The following is a 23,261-nucleotide window of genomic DNA, read 5'->3' as shown; positions in this document are numbered from 1 at the left end:
ACGTGTGTAGCACTTGCGTTTCAGCCGGCTGCCCCCCGCTTTATTGTCTGCTGTGGTTGGTGTGCATTGTTCTTTGGTCGCGACACACCATAGAAAAAAAAACACTGAATTTTGCTCGAGCGCTATCAGCCGGTGTATGCTCAAGGCGCCGCCAGTGTGGGCATCAGTAACTGTGGAGGTCCTTTACATAAGGTCAAGACCAGTGTTGGGTGTAACGCATTACTAAGTAACGCATTACTAAGTAACGCATTACTGTAATCAAATTACTTTTCCACTGAAAAAGTAGAGTAACTGATTACTGTTCATTTTTAGGTATTTTAATTACAGTTACTTACAATGTACTTGCGTTACATTTTAAAATAATTAAACTCGCTGAATATCATTATTTAATTTCAATAATTTATCTTTTAAAGGTAAAAGTAAATTCTACCGCTTTAACATCGTTGTAGTGCAGCTGCGCGTCATTTCGCGGCAGTTTGCTGCACAGTCGTATTCTACAGCGGAAGCTGTCGGACTCGGCTGAAGCGAGTGGCTGTTTCATGACATGGACATATTCCCGTCTCTTCACTTTTCTGAAACAAGCAGACAAGAACATTACAGTAATATGTTAAAACTATCGGCTGCTGTTAATAGCAGGACTAATCTACTGAAGCACCTGACACAGAGCATAGACGAACACTTCTTAGTGATCCTTGTTCATCATCCATGGATAACACCGCGGGAACTCCTGCTAAGCAGCAAAACCTGATTTTACTTCAGCAGCACAGAAAGTGTCTGAAGATGAGCTTAAAAATGATTGAAGGCTACACTGTGGAAGAGATGCTACCGCTGCGTACTCAGTCTCCATCTTTAAAAAAAATTTTTTATTATTTAAAGAGTTTAATTTCTATTGTTTGTCCACTCAAGGTTTATAGGGATTTTAAAAAGTATTTAGTTAAATTACTTATTGAGTAATTAAGTTACTTTTCAGACACAGTAATTAGATAAGTATTTTAAATACAATATTGATTAAGTAATTAGTAATTAATTACTTTTAAAAAGTAACTTATCCAACACTGGTCAAGACAAACAGCCTCTAAAGTACCGTTTGACTGGTTTGGCTTCAAAAAAAGAAGCAAACAACAATAAATGTGCAGCGATGAACTTTAAATACCTTTTTTTACATAAAACTGAAAAGAGAAAGGAAAGACTAAATTAAACAAATTCTTCTTGTTGTGATTTCTGTCACTCTGAGTGGATTTCCCTGTAGCAGCTGTGTTTCACAGACTGTTTGTGTTTAGAGTCAGAGAGCCGTGTCTCTACAGGTTTTTGTACGACGCCTCGGTCAGTTTGTATCACTGTGGCACACGTTCAGTGGAGGAACCAGGCTGGATGTTGACTGTAAGTTTCTTTGACTTCTACATGAAATTAATCGAGATTATTTTGCTGAAAAGGTTAAAAAATTGGGGTTTATTTTCTGATTTTTAAATAATTTTGCAGATGATATTTAGTTTGATGAAGAAACTCGTTTTTCTCTGTTTGGTCATTTTCACAGTGTGTATATAACCATAAATTATAATGTTATTAGAAAATACTGTTAGTTATTGGAGACGCTGCTTTAGTTCATGATTCTGTCCACAAAGATTAGATTAAAAAATGTGACTCAAAGAAAACATATTATAGTATTAAATGATATTTTTCATAATAATGACCAAAGAAAGAGCGTGTAAAGATTTTTCCTGGGAATCTTTGCACGTGTTGTCCTCAGTCTTCCTTTTTAATGACATGTAACATCCTCATTCTAACATCATAATGTGACTGATTGAAGCACATGCTACACTAGTATGTTTATTGGAGATGTAAAACGTCTTAGAGGCTTTAAAGGATATCTAAATGTTGAGGTGAGCCTGTGGTCATGCTTAGCAGTGATACCTGTAAATCTCCATTTGACTTTGTTCATGAAACTAAACTGAGATTTCCCTGCTTAGAATATAAAGCGCCTTGAGGCGACTGTTGTTGTAAAAGTAGATTAAACTGAAAAATGATTAGTGAGCTCAGAGAGGGAAGTGAAACACTGAAGACCAGAACCAGCAGCCTCCCCAGCTGCAGCCAACAGGGTGGAGGTTCTCTTCTTGTTGCATGAAATTTCTTCATATTGTCTCTCTGTGTCCTCCTCCAGTGGGACAAGTTGCACCCACCCTGACGGTGCTGCCCCCATCCAGAGAGGAGCTGCAGCAGGGGAAGGCCACGCTCATGTGCCTGGCCAACAAGGGCTTCCCCTCAGACTGGAGTCTGTCCTGGAAGGTGGACGGCAGCAGCAGCTGGGAGGAGGGCAGGAGCCCAGGGGTGCTGCAGGAGGACGGCCTCTACAGCTGGAGCAGCACCCTGAGGCTCCCTGCAGACCAGTGGGAGAAGGTGAGCTCTGTGACCTGTGAGGCCACCCAGGGCTCCCACACTCCTCTCTCACAGACACTGAGGAGAGACCAGTGTTCCCAGTCCTGAGCTGACTCGCTGGTTTTCCTCTGCAAGTGTCTCTCTTTCTGTCACTCGTCTTTGTTTTGTTCATCATTTCACTGTTTGACACAATAAAGATTCATTCAAAGAAACTCTCGTTCCACTTCTGCTCTTTTTAACTTGCACAGATTGAGATCCTTTCACAATAAACACAGTTGTTCTTCACTCAGGGGTTTCAAACTCATGGTCCGGGGGCCACTTGCTGCCCATATATTGACGCGAAGAAATAAAATGCAGTTTGTCCCTTGAAGGGACTTTTTCTGTTCGGGAGGAAGTTTTCAGTGTCTTAGCTATGTTATGGCCCTGTCCATAATCTGTTTTGGTGGCTGTTGTTGTCTGTGCCTTTAAGTTTTGCAGGTCCCGGAGTGGATGAGCTGACGGCTGCTGATTGGTCCCCTGGCCATGTGATCCTCTTCAAATCCCTCACCAGCAGTTGTCCTGGGGCAGCCACTGACAGCAGCAGCAGACCTGACCCTGGCCTCCAAAACCTGAGACTTGTGTGCCTGTGATTTTTGGGCCTTTCTGAGTTTTGTATATAGTGTGTATATTAGCTTTCATTGTAAATAGCACATTGTAAATAGCACTGCAACAGAAGGGGTGAGCTGCCGTATTGTTTTTCCTTGCACTGTTTTCTCCTGTTTATTTCAGTTAGGGAGTTAGGTGTAGCGCTTGTCTTTTGTTTGATGTTTGATTTCACATAGGGTTTTAGATAGCACCTCCTCCTGACTTAACTTGTTTTGTTTGTTATTTTGGCCTTTGTTCACCCTGGAGCTTCATTTTTGCAGTGTAGATAATAAAACACGATTCACTAAGGAATTGGTTTCCCTCTGTGTATGGTTTTGGGGACCAGGGCGGGGCAGTCTTTTCAAACTTATGTTGCGTTCCTGTACCCCTAGACTGGGGCGTAACAGCTAATATAGCCAAAATATCCTATTAGAGCGATTAGAACATGCTGTAGGTATTACAGGTACTGTGCTGCAGTGGTTTGTATCATATCTATCTAATAGACTCCAGTTTGTGCATGTAAATGGAGAGTCCTCTTCACACACTGAGGTTAATTATGGAGTTCCACAGGGTTCAGTGCTAGGACCAATTCTGTTTACATTATACATGCTTCCCTTAGGCAGCATCATTAGAAGACATAGCATACATTTACACTGCTATGCAGATGACACCCAGCTCTATCTGTCCACCAATGATTTAACATGGGCGCTTCTATTTTAACTGGTGCATCCTTTCTGGTCTTTACAGTAGTAGTTCAGTGGGTGCAGAAATACTGATCATTTACACACAATTTATGAAGTTCAGCCTCACAAATCTGATCATTTTCTCTTTCACAAACCTGTCTATGCACACAAATGTCTAAACATGTCCTCACTCACAAAACCTTAGATGTGCACCAATCGCCCGACACGCACAGATCACGTCACATGCCCACGTGGGGGTTTCCGCCACAGCCACACAGATCCACAAATGTAAGCTGCTTTCAAGTTCCAGTGTGAAACTGGGACATCTGGTCTTTCACTGTGTACCTGCATTTTGTTTTGCGTTTTTAGCTTGTTTGTTTGTTTGTTTTTGGTTTATTGCAAATAAAATGGACATTTGTATGCATGCAGCAGCATGATAAAGAGTAAATATACTGCAGTTTATAATACACAACCATAAACAATGCAGTCAAAATAAAAGTGCCACAGGCGCCTGCCTGGCCTTGTGCTGTGAGACAATGCAGGAAGTGGAGTGTTTTTGAGGCACACCTGGACAACATCACTGACACTGTGACATCCTAAAACCTTCTGCGTATACAATAACAACAAACCCTGGTTTACAGGAAAATTCAGGGATAATGCCGCCTACAGGAGTGGGCACAGAGTCCTGTATACCCAGGCCAGAAACATACTGACAAAGGAGATCAGGGTAGCAAAGAGGCGCTACACTGAAACACTAAAAATGGGTTTTCAGCTAACAATTATCTTTCCCCAAGAAACACTCTGTTAATTAATGACAGACATGTTGCCCTGACGTCTGTAGTAAAGACATGAGTGTTGACCTATCTGCAAACATCACACGCTCCCTGGTGCAGGTCAGTGGATGATGCTGTCAGCACAGGAATGCACTTCAAGCTGGAACACCTTGACTGCCCTGGTACACGTAATAGGATCTGTAATAGGATCAGGTTGTGGACTTCAGCTCAACTCCAAACTACCCAGCTCACTGTCCCAGCCTCCATCTGTCAGTGGATCACTGGTGAGGCACATCCAGCACCTGGAAAATTTGCAGTGGCAACCCAGTGGAGGTGTCCTACACAGATGGCTGCACAGCAAAAGTCAAGTGTGTCAAAACCTTAAGTTTGCAGATGACATTACAGTCAGGATCAGGTTCTGTCATCAGGGTTTGCTGGATTGTGTCTATTTCCCAGGTGAGAGTGCCAATGGTGCAAGTGAGGGTCTCATTCTCAGGGGTAACCCGAGGGGACACAGGACACAGAGAGTCCTGAAACATGGACGCTAACATAAAACATCCTTTACGTTTTACTTACACATTGTGAGATATTTTTAAGTCGCTACATATTTCATGTATTCGATGAAGGATGAATGGAGCGTGAGGTAAATATCAAAGATAAGTAAGTAGTGTTGAACTGAGAACAGGGATGAGTTTTCTGTGAAAGGAAGAAAATATATGTTGACAAAAGTTTCATCAGTGATGTGCTGAGGACAGTTACAGCTCACTGACTCTGTGTTTGCATGTGTGTCGCTACTCCCAGACGTTATTTTTAAGAACTGAAAATGTCCACAACAGGTTTCAGTACCAGCAGACTCGTTATGTTGTGTGCTCTGAAAAAGTTCAGTATAAAATACACTGAGTGCTTTGGTTTTTCCTCCAGACTCTGAGAATATGTAAGGAGGAAGATTTCAGTGGCAGCCATAATAAATGTTAACATGGTCTGAATGCAGGTGAGTGAAATGATTTTGGAACGTAGGATTGTAAGTTATAAATAAAAGAAAACTGACATAGTTGTGCTTTCATTTAAGATCAGGGGTGTCAAATGAGCCGTGGGCCAAAGCTGACACTGTCGTCTTATTGGACGGCCACTTTAGTGTTCAAGTAGTACAAAAAAAAGAAGAAGAAAGAAAGAACACAAATATTTCCAAAAAGTGTTTTGTTTGGTTGTTTTTTTTATTTGAATATTGTATAACATGAACACAGATTCACATATTGTATATTGTATATTGTATAACATGAACACAATTTTAATTTCAACTCCACTGGCTACCTGTACATTTTAGGATTGTTTTTAAAATTCTCTTATTTGCTTTTAAATCTCTTAATGGCCTGGCCCCCCCCTACCTCTCGGAGCTACTACAACCATATACACCTCCCCGTTCCCTTAGGTCCGCCAATCAGCAGCTCCTTAAGGTACCAAAAACTAAGTATAAATCTAAAGGTGATCGTGCTTTTGCTGTAGTTGCTCCAAAGTTGTGGAATGATCTACCCTTGCATGTAAGGCAGGCCTCTTCTCTCTCTGAATTTAAAAGTCTTCTTAAAACATATTTATTCGCTGAAGCCTTTGGCATTGATTAGAGGGGTTGACTCAATTTGTTTTGACATGTTTCAATTTATTTTAGTTTTTTAGTTATTTATTTTATCTTATCTCATTTTAATTTTCTTTACTTATGCTTTTAGCATGTACAGCACTTTGTGAACTCTGGTTTTATGTTAAAGTGCTTTATAAATAAAGGTGGTATGGTATGGTATGGTATTCTTTTTCCTCCTTCTTAACTAACTGAAGCCTTTCATTGAACTGCCAAATAAAGTCATTGGTCCTCTGTCTGCAGACATGTAGCAGTACGTCTGCTGTCATTGTGTTCGTACTTAACAGAATCAAAATGCAGACATAAGTGAACACATTAGTCACTGAACCTCAGCATGTTTGTACTCTCTGCTCATGTTGCAGTCATATTAAATCATTTTTGTTTTTTTAAAGAACTTTGCACTTAACAACAAACAAAAAAGTCACTTCAAGGGACAAACTGCATTTTATTTCTTCACGTCAATATATGGGCAGCAAGTGGCCCCCGGGCCACGAGTTTGAAACCCCTGAGTGAAGAACAACTGTGTTTATTGTGAAAGGATCTCAATCTGTGCAAGTTAAAAAGAGCAGAAGTGGAACGAGAGTTTCTTTGAATGAATCTTTATTGTGTCAAACAGTGAAATGATGAACAAAACAAAGACGAGTGACAGAAAGAGAGAGAGAGTCAGCTCAGGACTGGGAACACTGGTCTCTCCTCAGTGTCTGTGAGAGAGGAGTGTGGGAGCCCTGGGTGGCCTCACAGGTCACAGAGCTCACCTTCTCCCACTGGTCTGCAGGGAGCCTCAGGGTGCTGCTCCAGCTGTAGAGGCCGTCCTCCTGCAGCACCCCTGGGCTCCTGCCCTCCTCCCAGCTGCTGCTGCTGCTGCCGTCCACCTTCCAGGACAGACTCCAGTCTGAGGGGAAGCCCTTGTTGGCCAGGCACATGAGCGTGGCCTTCTGCGGGGACTTTCTGACAGATGTTTTTCTGCTCCACCAGTCACTCACTCACACAGTGTTTCACTTCCCTTTAACAAAGCTCTCATGCACATCAGCGCACTCACAGTCCTCATATGACCTGAAGCTCAACAAACTGCACTGGGGCCAAACTGTTACACAGCATCTCAGTAATTATCTTCAGCATCAACTTCTAATTATCTGCATGGTTTTAGTGTTTAATACAAAATATAACACACTTTGAACAAATATTCAGTTATTTACATTCAACATTTTAATCATTTCATTTGGTGCATTTCTACAATCATAATTACTGTTAAACTATCACCAGCTGATCATTTCACTGATAAAGACCCATGCAGCTCATCAGGTTATACTAACACATTTCAGTTTAACAAAAGCTGAACTTTCTAAGTCAGTTTAGAAAAATTCTGTTGATGATCATTTTAATAACACAAACACTAAAACATTAAGTATAGATGTTTTTCATTGTTTACATTGTAGACTTTTATATAGGAAATGAAATTAAATTAAATTAAATTAAATTAAGTGCCTTTCAGAGACACTGACACGCCGGCAGCACAATGATGATGTCACTGACTCTACTGCTGGCCACCCTGGGGCTCCTTGTTCAGGGTGAGACTCTCTGTGAGCGCGTGGCTTCAGCGTGAACACTGAAACCAGCAGCAGTGACCTTCTTCCATCTGTTCTCCATCTTCTGTTTGGATGCTGATCATCTTTCTCCACGCTGGATTTGTCTCAGTAACCCTTCTCCTTTTTTCCATCTTTTCCAGGTTCATCAGGACAAATCATCGTGACTCAGTCTCCTGGAGCTCAGTCTGTGGTTGCAGGGCAGTCTGTCTCCATCACATGTAGAACCAGTACAAGTGTTGGTGACTGGCTTCACTGGTACCTTCAGAAACCTGGCAAAGCTCCTAAACTGTGGTCGGCATGAAGCTGGACACTCTGGTGACAGTGGCAGAGAAAAGGACATTAAAGAAACTGATGGACATTATGGACAATGCTGGGCATCCTCTGCACACGGCCATAAACAATCAGAAGAGTCTGTTCAGTGACAGGTTGCTTCTCCCCAAGACAAGAACTAACAGACTTAAAAACTCCTTTGTCCCACACGCCATCAGACTGTTTAACTCCTCCCTGGAGGGGAGAGGGAGGGGAGACAGGAGGACAAAGGAGGGGGGAACAACTAAGCTGTAGTGCCTCTTCACCTCACTGTACAATACCTTGTGCAATACTTTTTGTAAATAGTCAACAGTGCAATAGACTCAATACTTGAAATGTGCAATTCACTTGTATTTTTATTTTTTATTCCTATTTATTCTATTTATCCCCTTTGTATATTTTATTTATATTTGTCTCTGTATTTATATATATGTGTGTGTGTGTGTGTGTGTGTGTGTGTGTGTGTGTGTGTGTGTGTGTGTGTGTGTGTGTATATATATATAACAATTCTGTAACTGTAACTTCGGTCGGTGCTGTGCTTTTTGGAAGTCGAATTTCCCAGAGGAACCCACCCGAGGGATTAATAAAGTTCTATCTTATCTTATCTTATCTTAAACTCCTGATTTATAAAGCTACAAATCGTCAGTCTGGAGTTTCAGATCGTTTCAGTGGAAGTGGATCTGGTACTGACTTCACTCTGAGCAGGCTGAAGATTCAGGAGTTTATTACTGTCAGCAGGGTAGCAACTTGTTCACACAGCGATACAGCGCCGTACAAAAACCTCCCTCAGCTTTAGAGGAACTGTCTCAACAGCTGCACTCAGACTAAAGACTAACTTAGCTGTGAAGGAAACAAACACTGTGCAGCTCATCAGGTTATACTAACACATTTCAGTTTAACAAAAACTGAACTTTCTAAGTCAGTTTTGAAAAATTCTGTTGATGATCATTTTAATAACACAAATGCAGGCCATTTACAAATACTAAAACATTAAGTATGGATGTTTTTTATTGTTTACATTGTAGACTTTTATATAGGAAATTAAAGATGTTGTTTAATGATGAAAGCACGTTTTATCCACGTGCTGTTATAAAAACAGTGACATCTACTATTACAGGATCGTACCACAGAATGACTCCTCCCACTCATTTCTGAGCATCGGATAATTCTCATTAAATATTATAATAGTGTGTTAAAGTCAAATGAACACCAGTACAATCACATGTGTGTTTCTGAACTCTGCACCACCTATCAGCCTTATTTAGACAGTCGCAGGTGGATGAGGCCGTGGGGGTCTCAGTCTCTATAACAACACGTTATTTTAATGTCATCATTAAGAGTTGACAACAATGTGTGATTGAACACTGGGAACTTCTTAAATATTAAACAGTTTGAGGTACTTTGGTGTTTCTTTTATTGTTGTAACTTTAATATGTTTTTCTGAAACATTTCGCATTCAGACTCTGATGCTGTACAAGTGGGACTACCTGTATGAATAACGGTGAACTAAAAAATTTAAATTTAAGCTCAGTTAAAAAGGGCAGAAGTGGAACGAGAGTTTCTTTGAATGAATCTTTATTGTGTCAAACAGTGAAATGATGAACAAAACAAAGACGAGTGACAGAAAGAGAGAGAGAGTCAGCTCAGGACTGGGAACACTGGTCTCTCCTCAGTGTCTGTGAGAGAGAAGTGTGGGAGCCCTGGGTGGCCTCACAGGTCACAGAGCCCACCTTCTCCCACTGGTCTGCAGGGAGCCTCAGGGTGCTGCTCCAGCTGTAGAGGCCGTCCTCCTGCAGCACCCCTGGGCTCCTGCCCTCCTCCCAGCTGCTGCTGCTGCTGCCGTCCACCTTCCAGGACAGACTCCAGTCTGAGGGGAAGCCCTTGTTGGCCAGGCACATGAGCGTGGCCTTCCCCTGCTGCAGCTCCTCTCTGGAGGGGGGCAGCACCGTCAGGGTGGGACGAGCGTCACCTAGGAGACACCAATCAGCTTAGAGGACAGGGAGCACACGGCACAGCTGGCAGTAACGCCTTCACTGTGTGAGAGCAGATCTTCTCCTTTAAGGACTTTCTGACAGATGTTTTTCTGCTCCACCAGTCACTCACTCACACAGTGTTTCACTTCCCTTTAACAAAGCTGTCATGCACATCAGCGCACTCACAGTCCTCATATGACCTGAAGCTCAACAAACTGCACTGGGGCCAAACTGTTACACAGCATCTCAGTAATTATCTTCAGCATCAACTTCTAATTATCTGCATGGTTTTAGTGTTTAATACAAAATATAACACACTTTGAACAAATATTCAGTTATTTACATTCAACATTTTAATCATTTCATTTGGTGCATTTCTACAATCATAATTACTGTTAAACTATCACCAGCTGATCATTTCACTGATAAAGACGTTATCTGCTAAACCGAACCCGTCAGAATATTTCAACATAAGCCAGATTTAAACAAGATAAATATTCTCAGACAGTTTCAAACTGAGGTCAAAGACAAAGTGGGACATTTTTAAAACTAACAGATGTGTCAGAAACACTAAGAAATGATCTCCAGTCACACTGTCCTGAGTCCTTTTAATTCTGCAGCAGGTTTAAAGAGTACATTTTCTTTAATCCTTTAAATTGTTCCTGTTTAAAAATGGAACACGTGAGGACAGGTTCAGTAAAGGAGCGAAACAAAAATGTGATGTGACTGAGTTCAGCTCACAGGAAGATGATGTTCAATGATTTGACATTTGAGCACAAACTTACTTCCAACAAAGTTGTAGACTTTAAAATTCTTTAAAATGTTACTTTATAGAGTTCAATGTAGATCCTTCAAACAAACGATTACTCTTGAAATAATAAAATAACCACAAAATTTGACTTACTTCCAACATCCAGCCTGGTTCCTCCACCGAAAGTCCACCACAGTGATACAAACTGACTGAGTGGTCGTACAAAAACCTCTGACTGGAGAGAGACACAGCTCTCTGACTCTGAACACAAACAGCCTGTGAAACACAGCTGGTTCACAGGGAAACAAAGAAGACATGTTTATATTTAACATCTTTTAAATTATCAACTTTCTTGAAGTAAAAATTAAACTAAATATTTTCATTAAAAAATTTCAGAGCGCTCTTGCTAATAGTAAATCATCTTTATTCTAAATTAAGGTTATAATTAACATATAAGTCTAAATAATATGCTGAATGTCAAATACAGTTTGAGTAATTAAAACTATTACAATATCTATTTTTTGTGTTTATAGACACGATCCAGCTTTGAGCTTGGCCTGATTAGTGTCTGTGTGTGATTGCTGCAATGTGACAAAAAAAGTCTGACCAACCAATCACTGTACGAGATTCTGAATAAGAGAAATGGTTTTACGTATGTTGTAATTGTTAAACACCAAATCATAATTCATATGTGACCCTGCTGACAGCTTGATTGGTTAATACTGATCAGAATATCATGTTCAGGTTTATCCAGTACAAAGAATGAGAAAATCTAATAATGATTCTTAGACTCTCACTGAGTGTGTGTGGAGATGGCCTTGGAAGCTGTGAGTTTATGTAAGAATGATGGGAGGGGGGAGTGTGGGAGCCACTAATCTAAGAGAATGAGTTTAACATGTGTGATCTAAGGAAATGGGGTTATTGTAATTGACAGACACAGTGTTTAGAAAAGAAAAAGTATTGTTGTGTATTTGAATTAAAAAGATGAATGAATGTTCATGTGAGATTGAGCTAATGATAAATCTAACAAGTAAAACTTGTCAGGTTCCCCTGTGTGGAAGGCAGAGTGTAGACTAGCATCATGACTGTGCTTGGAAATGGGTTTATTGCTGGGTTACAGTAAACAAACTGGAAGGCAACTGGAAAATACTAAATAGACGGGTTCAAACAGAGAATAACCACAGAGGCAGAACACAGAGCAAGAGGGAGATCGCGACACTGGACAGAAGGAAACACGGACACTAAACAGTGGCGTGTCTAGAAAATTTTTGTTGGGGGGGCCAGGTAAGGGCACAGATTTGGAGAAGGGTGGCAGATGTAATTGGCAGATAATGTTTAAAAAAAAAATTCTACCAACCGTTAACCATAATTCAATAAAACTATAAGCCTAATAACCAAATGCACTTTTAACTCTTATTAGAATGAGATTTTAACCATCCATCCATCCATTCACTTCCGCTTATCCTTTTCAGGGTCGCAGGGGGCGCTGGAGCCTATCCCAGCTGTCATAGGGCGAAAGGCGGGGTACACCCTGGACAGGTCGCCAGTCTGTCGCAGGGCCAACACACAGGGACAAACAACCATTCACACTCACATTCACACCTAGTGACAATTTGGATTATCCAATTAACCTATCCCCACAAGCTGCATGTCTTTGGACTTTAACCACTACGGTGCAAAGTTGTTAGATACTGCGTTGATAAAGTACAAGAGATACAATCAGTGCTTTGTCAGTGTTTACTCAGCAGTCAAGGACAGCAATATTTGCATAGTATTTTTACTGACATATAGTGCACATATGTTTTGGGCAAAAACATTTTTGAATATTAAAATACGAACATTTGTAACAAACAATTGACAAATTAGCCAATGCAAAACTTTATCTGCCTGTTAAAAAAACAAGATCATCTTCTCACAAACTGGTGTTTGATTGTGAAACAGGAAAAAGTGGGGAAACAACTGAAAAGACTAACATTTGAATAAAACCTGAAAGCAAGTAAATACTTTCTATGCTGCCTTATGGTAAACTTTGGTAATATTGATAAAGAACAACACTGGCTGATGATGAAATACAGTCAGCTGGCATGGTGACACTACCAGTATTAACCTACAGGGCTGGACTGGGACAGAAAATCGGGCATTTTGACTACAGACCGGCCCACCAGGTATTAAAGCCATAAAGACTTTGAATGTAAACAAATGCTGTTGTGACAGTCCCATATGGAAAAGAAATAGTAAAAACTATTTGTATGATTTACTCATGAAAGTGGCCACTTTCTCATTACTTTCATATATTGTTTTAGTAAGTATCCAAAACATACAAGTTTCATTATATAATTTTTCAAGGGATCTTATATCTGTTTTTACTCTTATATGCTTTTCATACAAGTTTCACACAAGACAGATACAAACTTTATAAGATTTATATATATCATTCTCATTCTTTCACGGTTTTTTCAGTGCACTCTCTGAACACTTAGATGGCACACTTGTTCTTGGAGGTGACCTCAACCTTGGACTAAATGAAGACAATACAGCGGGAACTCAGCGTAATTGGCAGTCCACAAATATAATCAAACAGTATATGAGCGACTTTGGTCTTTGCGATGCATGGCGCTCCCTTCACCCCACCAGTAAGGAATATACTTTTTTCTCACATGTCCATTACTCCTACTCTCGTCTGGATTATTTTCTGGTCAGCAGCTCACTGCTGAGCGAGACTTCAGACACTGAGATTCACCCTATAGCTGTCAGCGATCATGGTCCTGTATCTTTAACACTAATGCACAAGAATAATACTACGCCAAGAAAAAACTGGAGATTTAATATATCACTACTTAAAGATGAAGACTTTATTAAATATTTTAAAAAAGAGTGGACTTCATATTTAGACTTTAATGACACTCCCGGAATATCTGCTTCTGTTCTATGGGAAGCAGGGAAAGCTGTGATGAGAGGTAAAATAATTTCTTTCTCATCACATAAAAAGAAAAAAGAAAACAAAAATATTCAGGAATTAGAAAAAAACATCAAATCACTAGAAGAAGCCTACGCGTCCCACCAAGATCAGGAAACATTGAACAAAATACGCAAAACAAAACTAGAATTAAATGAGATAATTGATAAAAGAACAAAATTCTTAGTACAAAGACTACGCCTACAAAATTACGAACATGGTAATAAATCCGGTCAATTTCTAGCAAACCAGCTAAAAATAAATAAAGAAAAAACAACTATATGTGCTGTTCAAGATTCATCTGGGAACACAATATATGATCCGATACAAATAAACAACATTTTCAGGGATTTCTATAAAACGTTGTATTCACCACAAATAAACCCGTCTAAAAAAGAAATTGATCAGTTTTTGGACAACATAACTCTTCCAAAATTATTGGACACTCAAGCAATGGCACTGGATTCACCACTGACACCAGGTGAACTCCAGGAAGCCCTGATTAGTATGCACAATAATAAGGCTCCAGGTCCAGATGGCTTTCCTGCAGAATTCTACAAAGAATTCTGGTCGATTCTAGCACCAGTTTTCTACAGAACGTTGTTGGAAATTAAAGAAAAGGGCAGACTTCCATCAAATATGAATTCTGCAAACATTAATCTCCTGCTAAAACCAGGCAAAGACCCTGTATATCCCTCAAGCTATCGTCCAATATCCCTTATAAATGTAGACCTTAAAATAATCTGCAAAGCTCTCTCAAAGAGACTGGAGAAAATAACCCCCCTCTTAATTCATCCTGACCAAACTGGTTTCATAAAAGGTAGGCACTCATCAACAAATACACGTAGATTACTTAATTTGATAGACTACTCATACAGTAAAAACCTAGAAACTACAATATTCTCTTTAGACGCAGAAAAAGCATTTGACAGAGTTAACTGGAAATTTCTATTTGCAACTTTACACAAATTTGGTTTTGGATCCTCTTTCATAAACTGGTTAAAAATATTATATAATTCCCCAACAGCTTGTGTTAGAACAAATGACCAGACATCCTCCAGCTTCTGTCTCTTGAGGGGCACCAGGCAGGGATGCCCACTCTCCCCTTCACTATTTGCAATTTTTATTGAACCACTAGCAGCAGCAATTAGACAGAATTCAGTAATTAAGGGCATAAAATGCAAGAACGTGGAACATAAAATCAGCCTTTATGCGGATGATGTGTTACTCTTTCTCCAAAATTCACAAACCAATATCTCTGGGGTGATTGAATTGATAAACTCTTTTGCAAGAATATCAGATTAATCAATTAACTGGTCAAAATCTACAGTCCTACCGATTAATTGCTCCCTCCATAATTCCTCTTCTACACCACTGCAATCGGGAAATATAAAATATTTAGGTATTAATGTTTCTCCCAAGCTTGCAGATCTAACTAAATTAAACCATATCCCACTTTTAAAGAAGGTAGAAGATGATCTGGCTAGATGGAAATGTCTACCCATATCACTCATGGGAAGGGTTGCCGCTATAAAAATGATGGTCTTACCAAAAATAAATTATTTATTCTCAATGATCCCAACTAAACCGCCACAAGATTGGTTCAGATCTCTAGATTCATGTATGTCCAAATTCCTTTGGAAAAATAAACCCCCACGTATGAGCTTAAAAACACTACAAAAGACCAAGGATAAAGGAGGACTAGAACTGCCTAACTTTCAGCACTACTTCTTAGCCAACAGGCTTCAGTTTATCTCAGGATGGCTAAAACACACCCTCTTAGATGAACCTTGGCTAGATGTAGAACAAGCACTCTGCAATAATCTAGAGATCTCAGACCTACCATTTATCAGCTCAAACATCCAACGACATGAATGCTTTAAAAGCATCAACATCAGCTCTTCTCTGACAGCATGGTGGGAGTTTCTAAAATTGACGGCGTCTTCATTAATCCCATGCAAACGTACACCTATCTGGAACAACCCTGACATATTACAAAACAATAATATGATAAACTTTTCAGATTGGAGTGATAAAGGAATCAAATATTTAGAACATATACTAGAAGGAACAGAATTTATTTCATTTGACGGACTAGTTACACAATATGGGATCAACAAGAAAAGATTTTTAGAATATCAACAAATTAAATCCATAGTAAAAAAGAAATTTAAACCGGGTCAAGTTGAACTACAAACACCACCAAGTGTGGTTCAATTTCTTACTCTTAAACCCCCCAAATTACTATCCAAAATATACAGAATGCTTTCTAAAACAGATGAATCAATATCACTTCCTATTGCAAAATGGGAAGCGGATTTATCAGTTAACTTAGACCTAAACTTCTGGTCTCAGATTTGCTTAAAAACCTTTCATCTAATTAGAAATCCCAGTCTTCAATTAATTCAATACAAAATATTACATAGAGTGCACTATACAGGTCATCGGATGTTCAAGATGGGCTTTAAGTCTACCAACAACTGCTCACACTGCCAAACCAATTCACCGGACAATTATATCCACGCTCTTTGGTTCTGTCCACCAGTTCAGAAGTTTTGGCGCGAGATATGTGAAGACTTATCGAAGTGTCTGAAATGTAACATTCCAACTTCCCCCTTAGTGTGTTTGTTGGGCAGCTTAGATAATGTCACTTCAGAAAAGAATATCGCCCATATGGTTTTCACTGCCCTATGCATAGCCAAGAAAACAGTCCTCATGAACTGGAAAAATAAAAATAATCTTAATTCTAACCAATATAGAAATTATCTATTAGATTACATTAGTCTTGATACAGCTTCTGCCACCACATCAGATCAATTGCTCTGGGCTCCTTTGATCAGCTCCATCACCTAGTGGGGGTGGGGGGTCATAGTTTGGTCCCGCCTTCACTGATGTGATTGGTGTGGGGGTAGGGACAGGCTTAGGGCGTCGGGGGGTTCCCCGGAGGCATCTTCCTTGGGGGGCTCAACCCGGGGTAGCGGTCATGTCCGGTTAGGGGCTCTGTTGGCTCTTCGGTGACTGTTTCCTCGCGGCTGCGTGCAGCGGGGCTAGGGGAGGGTCTGTGCTGACGGACGTGGGTTACTGACCTGGTAGCCTGGCTGCCCCTGGGTGGGTCCGGGATGGGCGTGAGGTTCTGGGGGCGCTCCGTCTCTGGGCTGGGACCCGGACCGGGCCTCGGGGGCTTGGGTCCTGGTTGGTGTGTTGCCGGGGTTGTGGGCGGGTGGGTGCATGGGGGCCCAGCCCTGGAGCAGGGTGCCGCCGGTGCGTCGAGCCACCTGGGGGGCTCTTCAACTGGTGGGGGAGATTGTCACATCTTGCAGGAGCTTTCCTCTCCTCAGGAGCTCCCTCTGCAGGAGGGGGAGATACAGGAGAGGTGGAGGAAGATCTCAGCCTGGGTGTTTATTGTCTTATGTAGTCTGGAAGATGAGTGGATGGTGGGGTGGGTGCAGTTTTCTCTGTGGTGGGGTTGGGTGGACTGTCCCGGGCTCTGTGGGGCTGGGCGGCGCTGCTGCACTGGGCCCGGTCTGGATGGGCCTGGGCCCCCTTTCCCTGGCGGGTCGCGGAGTATGGGGGTGCCTACTGGGGTCAGCGGGGGAGCTGGCCCCAGGGAGGGGTCACTTGCCCCTCCCTTCCTTCCCTCCCCATCTCCAGCTGCCTCCCTCTTCCCGCTCCACCACAACCACCCACACATGCAGGGCCTTGGAGTAGGGGTATGTCACCAGGGTGCAGAAGAGGCTACCCCCCCCCCCCCCCCCCCCCCCCCGTCCCCTTCTGGCTGCCTCTGCCTCAATTTTATCCCTCAACTTAGACATTCACATTACTCACACTCTCATTACACATACATATAGGATCTTGGGGGTGGGCACGATACACGGAATCCAAAGTACCATCAGGGTGTACACCCCACCCCTGGCATCGTTGCCCACCTCTCAATTTTAAATACACGTAGACATTGAGGGCTAGCAGGAGGGGCTATGCGCTTACCTGCTGCTCTCTGGCAGGTAGCTCCAAGCCCTCCTGGGTTTTAAATGCACCTTAGAACACACATGCATCAACATTACAATGAGCGGGTGGAGGGAGGTTCGGAGTCTTCTCTCACCCCCGTTCTCTGCGACCTGCTGGAGCAGGGGGGCTAGGACTAGGAGGAGGAGTTGGCCGTCCGACTGTGGTCTGGAGTGTGGAGCCTTCTTGCTGCTGCGGAGTCGGGGCGGTCTGCCTTCCCCCACCGCAGGGAAAAGGGAAACACCACCTGGGTCTGGGTGCAGTTCCCCCCTCCAGGGGCAGGGGCACCTAGACCCGGTTTGTAGAGTACGCTTGGGGAGTGTGATCGTGTGTACAACGTCTCTTTATGTCTGTCTCCACGTTGGTTGAGTGTGGAGTAAGTGCATATGAGAGCATGAGGGTGGGAATGGATGTTTGTATCTGTGTGTGCCTGTATGTCTGTGTCTATATGTCAGGTTGGGTGTCAGGCGCCACCTCTCTGGGGACATCTCAGGCCCTCCAAGGTTTGGAGGCCTATCTCCCCCTACCACCACTTCCCCTGCCAGTGGCGGACCCCCTCAGACATCGGTGCGTTGGTGGTTCTTTGTGTCCGGGGATGGGCGTCCAGATACACACCGGCTCACTCCTTGGCGGCCGCTTATCGGGGCCTGGAGCCTGGGGCTCGCTCGGGCCACTTCGGAGGGGGGGTGCCCCCGGCCTCTCGGCCTGGGGCTCGGTCACTCTGGCGCAGCTGGCTGCCGGCGGAGCTCACGGGCGCGTCACTGCAACTCCCACTGGCTTCTGCTCCGCGGCTGCTGAGTGAGCCCTCATCTGGGACTCTCCTCAGCTCTTACTGGGACAGTGGCGCAGCTGCCCCTCTGTTGGTCTTCCTTGGTCTCTTGTGTTCTGGGGGCCTCTGGATGTCTGGAGTTTTGATCTCCTCCACACCTGCTTCACGCCCTGGAGGACGGGGCTGTGGCCCCCCCACACCCTCTAGCAGATTATTACATGAAGGAACCTTTTAAAAAAACAAAAAACAAGCGCGTCCATGCTCACAGGTGTACACACGGGTGATCACACCCACAAACTACACCCTTTTTGGCTCCTACCTCAAAGCACACTGTGTTCTGTTGATCTTATGTGCTGCACAATAATGTTTAACATTTAGTATTTACTGTCATATTCCCATATATCATTGTGATGTTGTTTATTCTATTACTCTTGTTCTCTTCTGCTTGCTTTCTTTTTTCTTTCTCAGCAGGTGATCCAGGTGATTGATATATGCATTTTTTTTTCTCTGCCCGTTCTGTTGGTTTTTGGTTTTTGCCCTTCTCCCCCGTCCCTCTTCTCAGCTGTTTCTCTTTCCCTCTTTCTTTCTCCCCTTCTTTCCCCCAGTCAAGTCTGTCCCGTATTCAGTAAGTGAAAATAAAATAAACAATAAAAGGTGAATCAAATGGACCATTACGGCAAGGCTGGGATGGTCAGTTTGGTAAAGTAAATCCGTTGGGCATCTTTCTTTGCCTTTAGACAACAATTCTGATGCAAAAGAGCCAAACGGGACAGGCCAAAAAAAAAAAAAAAAAAAAAAAAAAGATTTATATATATCTTTTCCATATGTACACCGTCTTGTTGGTATATGTATGATTTCTATACATTTTACGTCAGATGAAAACTTTGGTTGTAAGATTTAGATAATTATTTAATAAAAACTAGGTATTTTAAATGAGAATAAGAAAGAAAAGTATTTCTTTGTGCCCACCTTTCCCTGTTAATGCCCTACCTGCCCCCCTAGATAAACTTTGCTAGACCCGCCCCTGCACAGTTACCAGCTGTCAGCTACATAGAAAAGGATCCTGGTGTTATTTGTCTCTCAGAAACAGCTCATAACTTCAACTCATCCATGTCACCTAAAAGGTAAACCTGTTTCTCCATCACCTGTTCAGCTCTGATGATTCAGTAAGGACATCTCCTGGTTTCATCTTCATGTTTCCCTCTCACCACATATCTAAACCGACATCATGACCAGCAGCTTTACAGCTGTGGCTCCAGCAAACATCAGCTGATACTAGAAATTAATATTAACTAAATTCTAACAACAGCTGATCAAGCTTAAACGTGCTGCTGTTGTTTACCGTGACATCCGCTGGTTTCCTCTTTCTGGCGCAAAGTGGGCGATAAATAAACAAGAGAGAAAAGCCGATCAGCTGATCATTGATCAGTTTCATGATTGAAGTAGCAACAGGAGAGAGAGGGGAGAGAATGAGAGAAGAAGAGGCAGCTGTGCAGCGTTACGACAGAATAACTCCAGCTTTGTGTCTTTTTTTCATTATAGCGAAAGTCCGGGACAAACTGCGTCTCTTCTCAGCTCAATACGAAACGTGTAATATTTTCTCTGAATGAGGGACCATTCCATTTTTTAAGGAGCCGTTGGCAACTCTACTAACTAACCTTATGAATAAAATAAAGTTCACTATCAGTAACATCATAGCACCCACCCAGCTGTATAAAAACTCTGTCAAGCTGGTTAGTACGCAGTATGAGTTATTGCAACTGACGGTAAAAAGTCAGCACAACGAAAATAAACTGCACCTAAACTTGGTTTATATCTGACCCAGATAGACTGCAGCTCAGTGGCGGCTCCTGAAAAAAATCTCAGGGGGGGCAATTTTTATGATATCGACTAAAATGACCCATTTAATGAGTACATCAAACAACACAATTTTAATTTAAATTTAAAATGAACAACCATATTCTGGCCATTTGTATAGATTTGTAAAAATGAACATGAACAGATTTTTTTTTTTTTTTTGAATGAATGAAAAATAACTATTGAAAACAACAACTGTAAACTGATTGGGGGGGTGGGCTAAAGAGAGAAAGAGAGAGGGATGGAGAAAGAGAGTAAATATGGTTAAGGGTTCTTATTTGTACAAGAACTTTGCTCGTCTGTCTTTCTGAGTGGCAAATTTCTCGATGACCCTGGTGTTGAAATCAGGAAGTTCTTGTGTGAGTTTTTTCTCTATGGACAGCATAGCCAGAGCGTTGAGCCGATCCTGAGCCATATTGTTTCTCAGGAAAGTTTTTATCCTCTTTAAAGTAGAGAAACACCTCTCCGATTCTGATGTTGTCATTGGTGTGGTGATGAGGATGTTAAGAAGACTTACAGTTTCGGTGAATGTGTCTTGAAGGTTGTTTTCCATCAGAACCTGATAGAGCGCCAGCGCACCACTACAACTCTGAAACTCCTCGTTGTCGTAGATCAGGGACAGTTCTGTTTTAAGTCTGGCTTTGTCCAATGAGGGATAGGCTTCCACTGTGGTTTGTAGTGCTGCATCTGGAAAATTTTTGCTGTGTTGTTGGAACAAGTCTCCTTGCAACAGAGTGGCGCTGACAAGGTGCTTGGTGAAAGAAAACCTCTCCTTGGCATGGCTCATAATGGTGTCGCACACCTATCCAATAATATATAATTGGTAAGAGTTAGATTCAGTGGTAAGACTTTGGCACATGTCTCATGTTAATCATTATTCTGAAAAAAAAATCTGTCCATAACAAAACAAAACAGTCATGACCACTATATCAAATGACATCTGACAGCATCGTCATTAGATTTTATCTGATGATCCGATTTAAATCAGACCAAGCAGCTAGTGCTTACCTCCAGTGCCAAATGGTGTTGCCTGTCTTCCCCCAATGTTCTCCGTCTCTTTGTGGGTGGGTCTTGAACAGGTCCCCTGTACTCCTCATCCACAACCAGATTAGGAAGTGCCTCCCTGATCCAATACATAAGTTTCATTAATGGCTTCTGAAAACTGAATAGGGATATATTAACCAAACACAAACCAAACAAAGGTTGTGTTCTAATTACCGGGAATTACCGGATTTAATTAATAACCGGACCTGGTTTAATGGCTGGGGGAAAACCAGTGCAAGTAAATAAAGGCCCTGGCCATAATTTCAGGAAATAGCCTATGGTATAGGCTACATCAAATCATTACTGGGAATATACTTCATCAAATATACTTAATCAAATATTTTTCATAAAATTACTTCAAAGGCTGATATAAATCAAAATTATCTGAATTCCATTAAACATTTAAGTCACAGAACACAGAATATATGCAGAGAATTTGATAGAATCTATGCATAGATAATTAACATTTATTCTAGGTTACATATTTATGCTTTTATGCCTACCTGATAGCCTGCATGCGGCTGATGAATGTCTGGGTGATCCCTGCGATGGTGACAGAATCGATGTTTCTCTTCTGTAGGTGGTTATACAGCATGTCTACATGTGGCATTATCTTGTGAAACAAGGCCAGGAAAAAACAGAAAGCTTCGTCTTCCAGCATTCTCACGAAACCACCGGCATCTCTCTTTGTAGGGGCATCAAATCCTTCACTGTTACGGATGGTCTGAAAACACCTCACCAGATCGTCTTTATGTTCATACACTGTATTCACAGCACGACTGTTGAAGTTCCAACGGGTTGCCGATGCACTTGGAAGTCGGTGCGCCACCACCTCGTCAAGCACTGCAGTCCTCTTGCTCGATTTAGTAAAAAAAGAAGCGAATCCTGCTATGTCGGAAAAAAAGTGACTGATTTGAGGGATGTGGGAGGTTGCTTGTTGCATTACCAGGTTTAACTGATGGGCATAACAATGTACGTAGTGAGCGTTAGCATAAATGTCCTGTATCTTACGCTGCACTCCTCCAGTGGTACCCCTCATTACAGCGGCCCCATCGTAGGCCTGGGCGATCAACTTTCTCTCTTGTCCCTGGGGGAGGATGAAGCGCAGCCTCTCCGATAAGGCACTGGCTATTGCATCTGCACAAGCATTGGGTAGCTTGATGAATTCAAAAAAACGCTCTTGAATACGGTTTCGTTGGTCAATGTATCTTAGCACCATGACTAACTGACAGTGTGTAGAAATGTCAGTGGTTTCATCAGCTTGAATGGCTAAAAACTTCGCTGCCTTTACTTCTTCCACGATCCTTTCTCTCAGAACTGCCAACATGCAATCCAGGATCTCGTTCTGGACTGTTTTCGAGGTGCCTTTAAATACAGTAGCATTTTCAAGGTGTTGCCTCAAGTCGTGATCAATTGATGCCATCAAGTCGACTAAACCTCTAAAAATCCCTGGATTGTCTGAGGAATCACTTTCATCATGTCCCTGCATTGCTAGCTCAAAAGCACCACAAAACTTAATACAATCGATGATTTTAGATAAAATATGACGGTTTTTATCTACCTCTTCGTTGTGCCTTCTTAAAGCAATCCGATGTCCATCATCTAGCTGCGCCGCTATGCTAGTTTTCCCTAGCACAGCTAGCTTTACACTGTTGTCCATATGAACTCGTGAGCTTTCATGTTTCTTGATTCGTTCGGAGAGGTGCTTTAAGTCGGTTTGTCCAGATTGTGTCCACGTCAAATCACACTTGTCACTTTTGAACAGTATGCACGGGAAACAAAAAAGTGCATTAGCTGTTCCACAGCCTGTCAGCCACGACTTGCGCTGGAACCAACTCCGACAAAAAGTCCTGTTGTATGCTTTTGACTTCTCCTTCGTTGCCTGGGTTAGTTGAATTTCGGGCTTGTCAGGTCCCAACTCTTTAACTTGC

General features: G+C 42.0%; 1 protein-coding gene and 2 gene segments (V, D, J or C); 1 reads left to right on the top strand and 2 right to left on the bottom strand.

Moving 5' to 3' along the window:
• Positions 1-232: 232 nt before the first annotated feature.
• LOC308384515 (Ig kappa-b4 chain C region-like) lies at positions 233-3,256 on the top strand. The segment is given in 2 exons: positions 233-2,394; positions 2,843-3,256.
• Positions 3,257-9,621: 6,365 nt separating this feature from the next.
• LOC308384512 (Ig kappa-b4 chain C region-like) lies at positions 9,622-10,119 on the bottom strand. The segment is given in 2 exons: positions 10,086-10,119; positions 9,622-9,947 (listed from the first exon to the last, which is right to left on the bottom strand).
• Positions 10,120-20,276: 10,157 nt separating this feature from the next.
• Positions 20,277-22,796, bottom strand: LOC308384621 (zinc finger MYM-type protein 1-like). The gene is made up of 3 exons (XM_080863160.1): positions 21,834-22,796; positions 21,295-21,409; positions 20,277-21,088 (listed from the first exon to the last, which is right to left on the bottom strand). The coding sequence occupies exons 1-3, from the start codon at positions 22,751-22,753 to the stop codon at positions 20,561-20,563; spliced, it is 1,563 nt and encodes a 520-aa protein (XP_080719286.1). The 5' UTR covers positions 22,754-22,796; the 3' UTR covers positions 20,277-20,560.
• Between the last annotated feature and the right edge of the window lie 465 nt (positions 22,797-23,261).

Source organism: Rhamphochromis sp. 'chilingali' (genome assembly GCF_963969265.1).
Source record: "Rhamphochromis sp. 'chilingali' genome assembly, chromosome: 17".
Taxonomy (NCBI): Eukaryota; Metazoa; Chordata; class Actinopteri; order Cichliformes; family Cichlidae; genus Rhamphochromis; species Rhamphochromis sp. 'chilingali'.
Note: the sequence above shows the minus strand (reverse complement) of the source record. Positions and strands in the feature narration are given on the sequence as shown.

Excerpts from the sequence above, each read along its gene's own strand:
- LOC308384621 (XM_080863160.1), bottom strand. The coding sequence starts at position 22,753 with ATGGCATCAATTGATCACGACTTGAGGCAACACCTTGAAAATGCTACT. Across the intron at positions 21,410-21,833 it reads AGCCGCATGCAGGCTATCAG|GGAGGCACTTCCTAATCTGG; the intron begins GTAGGCATAAAA and ends GTATTGGATCAG. Across the intron at positions 21,089-21,294 it reads AACACCATTTGGCACTGGAG|GTGTGCGACACCATTATGAG; the intron begins GTAAGCACTAGC and ends ATTATTGGATAG.